Source organism: Pygoscelis adeliae, unplaced genomic scaffold (genome assembly GCF_000699105.1).
Source record: "Pygoscelis adeliae isolate BGI_AS28 unplaced genomic scaffold, ASM69910v1 Scaffold61, whole genome shotgun sequence".
NCBI classification, from domain to species: domain Eukaryota; kingdom Metazoa; phylum Chordata; class Aves; order Sphenisciformes; family Spheniscidae; genus Pygoscelis; species Pygoscelis adeliae.
The window spans coordinates 44,419-51,269 of record NW_008824010.1 but is presented as its reverse complement, the minus strand read 5'-3'; the positions used below and the strand labels follow the sequence as shown (position 1 = coordinate 51,269).

The following is a 6,851-nucleotide window of genomic DNA, read 5'->3' as shown; positions in this document are numbered from 1 at the left end:
CCTGCCTGCCTGCCTGCCTGCCTGCCTGCCTGCGGAGCCCTCCCCATGGTCAGAGCCGTGGGGATTAGTGTTTTGAAGCAAGCAATAAATTCCTGAGATGCATAAGATTCATTTGAAGATTAAAGCCACGGAGGCAAATCAGCTAAAACAAACTGAATGTTTTCCTGGCTCAATCTGTCCTGGGACACACAGAAACCTGGGAAGGACGAAGACACCCTGGGAACAAACATGGAGCTGAAGTCCTCTATCTGGGAGGTTTGCACTGGGAAGAACTGGACACAGTGGGACACATACTGGTTTTCCAAGGCCTGGAGACACATTCAGCTGCCCACCGGTGGAAGGAGGAGCCCAGGCCATCGCTGAGGCTGGGCAGGGTGGGCATGTATCCAGGTCATTTTTCCCTTGCACAGGCATTTAAAGAAAAAACCCTTTTCTTTAAAGTCCCAATGTTTTGGAATAAAAGCTGGAGCATGCCTGGGGGCTAGCAAGTAATTCCCTCTTCGTGCAGGGGTGGTTAAGGCAGCGCAAGCACAGAAGACGTATTGAGCACCATGAGAAGGAAGCAGTGACTTTGGTGGCAAAATACTTCTTGCTTCCCAAGCACGGCAGCCCTCTCCTGGAGCACATTTCCCCCTTGTGCATCATTTTTTAATGTTTTGATGGCCTAAAGGGTGTTCACAAGGGTTTCATCCCTGTGCACTAGGACGTAGGGATGAGAGCGGGCGCAATTTGCAGCGTCATGGACTTTGCGTAATGCGGGAGGGTACAGAGAGCAGGCAAAGCAGGGAAACAGAAGTAGTAAGTACCCCCAACCGGTCACCTTGGTTGTCACGGCTGGCTCACACGCCACCTGTGAAGGGCAAGGAAGCCTGAGCATCATCACCCTTACATCAGGAGGCACCGCAAGTGTCCTTATAAACACCAGCATCCAGTTATGATAGTTATTTTTATTGCAGAGCCTCTCACCAAAATGAGAGAGCACCCAGCTGAGCCCGGGGAGCCACAGGCAGCCCGGCCACAAGGAGCTAGAGGTTCAACCAGAGCCAATAGATATGGGGGGAAGAAAACCAGTGCTGTCTTCCTTGTGTTACTGGGATGTGGAGGGGAAGGGTTGGGAGCCAGGATGCCCATGGAGCTGGTGGCAGAGCTGCGTGGCACATCTCCCAGGAGAAGCTTGAAGCGATCCTCCTGCTTGGTGGTTGCTGCTGTAGTGCTCATGGTTTCATGACTTGCTCTGATTTTGGAAGAAGTTAAGGCACCTGGAAGACCCCTTCTTCCTCCCCACTGCTCTCTGCTTAAGATGACACCGGGCGCCGAATAGCAAAGAACTTGCCCGGTATCGCCCTCCTCTCTATCTCGAGCCATAGGGATAATAAATCCGTCTCCTTGTACTCGATAGCGAGCTGGAAGGTGAAGCTCTGCAGCAGCGTGGTGAGGAAAAGGAAGAGCTCGATGCGAGCCAGTGCTTCTCCTGGGCACATACGCTTCCCTGGGGACACAGAAAGGGGAGGGTCAGCACTGGGCTGATGACCTCATCCAGCATTTGAGGAACAAAGGGCATAAAGAAATAGCGAGAAAGCTCATATTAAGGGTATAACTTTGGTGCCAACTGATATTCATGCTGCCGGTCCCTGGAGCGGAGCCACTGCAGGCAGGGTGCTGGCAAAGGCGGCATGCAGGGCTGAGCACTGACCTGCCGAGAAAGCCATGAAGGCTTCACGCTTCCTGAACTCGCCCTTCTCATCCAAGAAGTGGCCTGGGTTGACTTCTTTGGGGTTCTCCCACTGAGTTGGATCCGTATGCACGGAAGAAAGTACCGGAATAACAGCTGTGTCCTGCAGGAGAGGGATGGGGCAGGGGAGCAAGGAGGGACATCAGTGTCAGGACATAGGGCTCTGCTGAGCTGAATGAGCAAGTGAGGAGCATCTGGGGGGCACGGGGGGAGGCTGGGTGCACACCCTGATGCCCACCCAGACGCCCGTGGGGAGGCAGCCTGGAGTGATGGCTCTGTGCCAGGCAGGGACAACTAACGTGGGGCTCCGCTGTCCCCATGGTCCTGCCGGTCTCTGTGCAGCTCATAAGACAGAAATTACCGAGTTATTCCCATTGATTTATGTTAAAACCCCTCTCGCTGCACAAAGTCCAAAGGAGGGAGGTGTTCCTTCAAGGTGGGTGTCGTACAAAATGCTTGCAGTCAACCCGGACCGGCAGCCATCCCCGGATCTGCCGAGGAGTTGGGGGCTGGCTTGGCCCCGCGCCACGGCCAGCTCAGGCTCCCGGCCCCATCAGCCCTGCACATCTCCCTGGTGGCAAGAGGTGTTTCCCAGGACAGGCAAGGGACACAGGTGTATGGGCAGAACTGGCAGCAGCGTTCACCTCTCTCTCCTCCACTAAAAGGTTGTCATCGTCTCCTCCCACCGAGGATTGGGAAAGACCTGGGACCTTCAGGAGTGAACAAGCAGTCCAGGGGCAAAGGCGAATTTCATTCAAGCCCCCTTGCCACCCCTCCCCTCGGGGACACAGAGAGTCCAAGGCCACGACATCTACCTTGGGGATGGTGTGGCCCCTGAACACAATGTCTCGTGTCGTCATCCGCGGGAAGTTCTCAATGCGGGTCTTGTGGACGCGCTGCAGCTCGTGGATCACCGCGTTGGTGTACGGCATCCTCAGCTTGTCGTCCATGCTGGGAGCACGGCCGGTGCCCACCACCGCATCGATCTCCTCTTGGACCTTGGCTGGGGAGAAGGCGGGCATGGAGCTGTGGTGCCTGCTGTGCAGAGCCACCCCCATGATTTCTCACTGCCCTCCATGGGCACCTATCCTAGAGCCAAAGGACGACCTAGCAGAGAGGGAGCAACCCCCTGGCATAACCCCTCGTAGAGACCAGAAATAGGGTCTCTGTCTGCATACCTCCCTGGATCAGGCAGGTTCAAGGCATCTCTCACGGGCCAGTCCGGGGCCATTTGCACAGGCAGGGATGGGGAGAAGGGAGCAGGTACCCGGCTCCCTCTGGCCTGTGTGTATCTGTGTCTAATGGTGCTCACCCTTGCGTGACCCATGCGGGAGGATTTTGGTCTCCCCTCAAACGGGACCCTCCAGGGCTGGGACTCTCTGTCTGCACCTTTGCAGCACCGTGACCTCCTCAGGCACAGGGAGCAGTCGCATTTTGCTGCCCTTACCTTGAATATGGGGGTGTTTTGCCAGGATCAAGAGGAAGAAGAGCAGGGTGTTGCTAGTGGTCACTGTCCCCGCACCAAAGAGGTTGAATACTGACATAACCAAGTCTTCGTTGCTGTACATGTTCTCCGGGCTGTTCTTCTCCTGCAAGGATGCAGTGGGGAGGGGATTCAGTATCGTCTGGGTGATTTTCCAGGCTGCAGCCAGGTCTGGAGGGCAGCCCTCGCCCTGCTTTGTACCACCTCTACCTTCTCTGCCTTCATAAGGAAACAGTCGATGTAGTCCCGGGGGCAGCTGGGATCCAGTGTCAGCTTGTGAAGCTCGATTCTTTCTCGGATGTAGTTCTTCAGCTTCTCGCACTCGGCCAAGGCTTTCTTGTGTGGCCCCGGGAGATGGTGCATGATGTTGGGGAAGGTGTTGTAGACCTGCGGATGGAGGAGGCACAGGAGGGCTCAGGTGCCTGGATGGAGCCTCCCGCACCTTCCCTCAAAGCCATGCTGTCCCATCAAAGCCAAAGAGTGACCCAAAGCCAAGGAGCATCCCTCGACCACCCGAGCGCGTCAGACATGAGGGCGCTGAGCACAGCAAGGGCACCTACCACGGCTATGGGGGAGAGGAAGAAGCTGATGTAATTCCCGATCACGTTCAGTAGCTCCAGAAAGGCCGTGTCGCTGTAGCTGTAACGGCTCCCGAAGACAACGGAGCAGATCACGTTGGCAACTGCATGTCTGAACATGGTCATTGGCTCGAAGGCATTTCCTGCAGCCACAGAAGAGGCAAGAAAGGCGTCAAAAACTCAACAGTTATTTATCTGCTTGAGCAGAGGAAACACCCTCCCTCCCCCTTCCTTTGAGCTCTGAGCCCTGGTTGAATTCGCCAGGTCTAACAGCCGAAGCAAAAAGCCCTCCTGAGCTGTGGGCTCCTAAATCTACCTCCCTGCTCCTAAAGCCCTCCCTAGTGCTTGGGACTGAGGAAAGCAGAGGAACCTCCAGGTGCTTTGGGCTCCCACTGATGTGTCCTGGGGATCTGGGGGCTGCAGAGCATCTCCCTGTGGTGACCAGCCCCTCGCCAGCACCGCACATCGGAGGCAGAGGGGCCAGCATACAACTGAGCCTCCATCTCCTCTTATATTCAGGAAGCTCCAGAAGAGGTGGTGGCACTGGCAGCAGCTCAGTTTTGTTGGAGAGGAGGACATCATCCTGATAAGCCCCCTGTCACCAGGGCAGTATCTTATTTGTGCATTCTCTATACCATGCGGTTTAGTTTCCTATTTCTGTTCTTTTGGCGTGAAATGGTCCTCGGTGGTCCCCCACCCCGTGCACCAATTCAGGAGCGGGATGTTCCACCCTGGCCTTTCAGCCATGACCGTACCACATCCCTTCTGCCTTCTTTGGGTGGGATGGGGCTAGGTCTAAGCCCTCTCTCTATAAGGATCATCCACACCAGCCGTTGCAAAAAGCTCCAGAAACCACGCGTGTCCCATGAGGCTGTTGTGTGTCCTCCACCTGCCCCGGGGAACAGGGTGGACAGGATTCACGTCACCTTTGAGTTTTGCGAGCAGCTCCACCAGGTGCTGGGCCTCCTGCTGCACCCGCTGCGACATGGAGCTCTTCCCCATCCCGAAGTCCCGCAGGGTGCTGAGTGTGAACCTCCGCAGCTCCCGCCACTTCTCCTCATTGTTAGAGACAAAACCTGGAGGGAGGCAGGGGAGATCACTCACCTGCCTGCCCCGCCACTCCTCCCCGGGAACGGGGGACCCTGCTCTGAGCCCAGCTGAGGAGCAGCAGGGCACTGAGCCAGAAGACAACCCTGGTGTGTGCACAGTGTCCTTGAAAGGCTGAGGATCTCTACAGAAACTCAAAACAAAGCTGGAACTGGCTAACTGGAATTAATGTTGTCCTCGGACAAGAGGCTTAATAGATGGAGGGACCTGCAGAGTGGGAAATGAGTATTTGAGGTCTTGGGTGTTGAGTCCTTCACTAGACTTGAGCATGGCCAGCTGCAGTCAGGGACTTCCTGCTCACCCAAAGAGCAATAAAGTGCCTAGAAGAAATGCAGATGCCTACCGTAGTCTTTCGATAGCTGCACCAGGAGGGGTATCTCAGGTCTCCCTCCAAACTCCTCGGAGTGGCCCACCAGAGCATCCTTCACCACCTTGTACCCACAGAGCACCACCACCGGCTTCAGCCCCAGCCAGACGGTGAAGATGGGGCCGTATGTGCTGCTCAGCTGGGGGAGGACGGGAAAGCTGCGGTGAACGAGGGTCCCGCACCCCAGTCACTAATTTAATTTTAAAGTAGGTCTCATGGCCACAATGCTGGCGAATGCATGAGCAGGGAGGGGAAGCGCCGCCCTCGAAGCCGGGGTCCTCACCCCGCTCCCACCCCAGCCCTGTCCCCAGAGCGTTTCTGATCCCACTGCTACTTTGGGGGTTCAAAGCGTCGTCTCTGGGAAGCAGCTCTGTATGGTGGCAGTGCCACAGCCCGGAGAGGGATTAGTGTCAGCACCGTGGGTCCCTTACAGGAGAAGAAAGACTTCAATAACAGTATTGATTACGCTCCCAGTAGCAGGGATTTAGGCAATTCTGGCAAAGCAAGAGAAAAGGGAGGGAAAAAGAGGAAAGAAAGGTGGGAAAAGAGTCACCTGCACAATTCCCCTTTTATTTTGGCACGGAATATTCACGCTTTCTCTCCTGCTGCCCTGCCGGGGCTGGGACCAGGTCCAGCACCACCAGCTCCTCTCTTACCTTCTCGTAGGTCCTGTAGAGGGGCAGGATGTCCTTTTGGCATAGGTTGCCCAGAATGGGCCACGGGGCCGGTCCCAGAGGCAGCTGGCTTCTCTTCTTATCGCTTCTCCAGACCAGGAACCACAGGGTGGAGAGGAGGAGAAGGACAACAAGCAACCCGGCTGATCCAGCATCCATCCTCGCCCCGTGCTGCCGAGCAGGAAAAAAATTAAGAGATTCCCCCTCCAGGGAGAAAATCACAACTGAGCAGTGAGCAGAAAGGAGCCGAAACCTGCTGCCTCTGCACTTCCTTGCGCTCTATATAGGCACGGCCCTTCCTACATTCCCAGGGGTCACCTCCTGCGCGTCCCCCAACTGCTCCCCGGGCGGTCAGTGACATGGAAGCACTGGTTTCTCCCAGACAAGCACATACCTGGCCCCGACGTGTTGTAACACAGTTCTCAAAGATCTAACACGGGGCACTGGAAGCATTGCGAAACCCCACAGGCGTGCCGGGGGAGATAGCGGCTGTCCCCTCCCTGCGTGGCTGAGTCACTTTTTGCTCGGTTCTCCCTTTTGGTGGCATGCGATGGAAGAAGATGTCACTGTCCTGGCAAAACCTCATGTCAACACCAGGTCATTGCTTGTCTTGTCACTGCCTTGCTTACCAGTGCAGTGACCCAAGAGGGGACGTTCTTGTAAACAGAAGCCGAGGGAGCCCGGGAGTGGGGCACGCACGGCTGGTCAGGTACCTGTTGCGTGACAATTTTCCATCAAACTCGTTTCTGATGGAAAATGGATCAGAAAATAGGAAAACCACTTTTTTTTTCTGAAATATTTTGCGGTTCTGCTTGGGTTTTGGAGGAACATCAACCCAAGGTGTTGCGGTTGTTGCAGGTGTGGGATTAACTCTTCCCCAGGCTCCTCCAGTCTCTTCAGGGCTCTTCCG

General features: G+C 55.8%; 1 protein-coding gene across 1 annotated transcript; it reads right to left on the bottom strand.

Annotated features, from left to right (window-relative positions):
• Positions 1-96: 96 nt before the first annotated feature.
• Positions 97-6,183, bottom strand: LOC103918695 (cytochrome P450 2C5-like). The gene is made up of 9 exons (XM_009326080.1): positions 5,924-6,183; positions 5,244-5,406; positions 4,720-4,869; positions 3,776-3,936; positions 3,426-3,602; positions 3,180-3,321; positions 2,548-2,735; positions 1,694-1,835; positions 97-1,489 (listed from the first exon to the last, which is right to left on the bottom strand). Exons 1-9 carry the CDS (start codon positions 6,098-6,100, stop codon positions 1,296-1,298), a joined length of 1,494 nt encoding a protein of 497 aa, XP_009324355.1. The 5' UTR covers positions 6,101-6,183; the 3' UTR covers positions 97-1,295.
• Positions 6,184-6,851: the final 668 nt, after the last annotated feature.

Coding starts and splice junctions, on each gene's coding strand:
- LOC103918695 (XM_009326080.1), bottom strand. CDS start 6,100: ATGGATGCTGGATCAGCCGGGTTGCTTGTTGTCCTTCTCCTCCTCTCC. Junction 3,937..4,719: donor GCTGCTCGCAAAACTCAAAG/GTGACGTGAATC, acceptor CTGTGGCTGCAG/GAAATGCCTTCGAGCCAATG. Junction 1,490..1,693: donor CTTCATGGCTTTCTCGGCAG/GTCAGTGCTCAG, acceptor CTGTGTCCCCAG/GGAAGCGTATGTGCCCAGGA.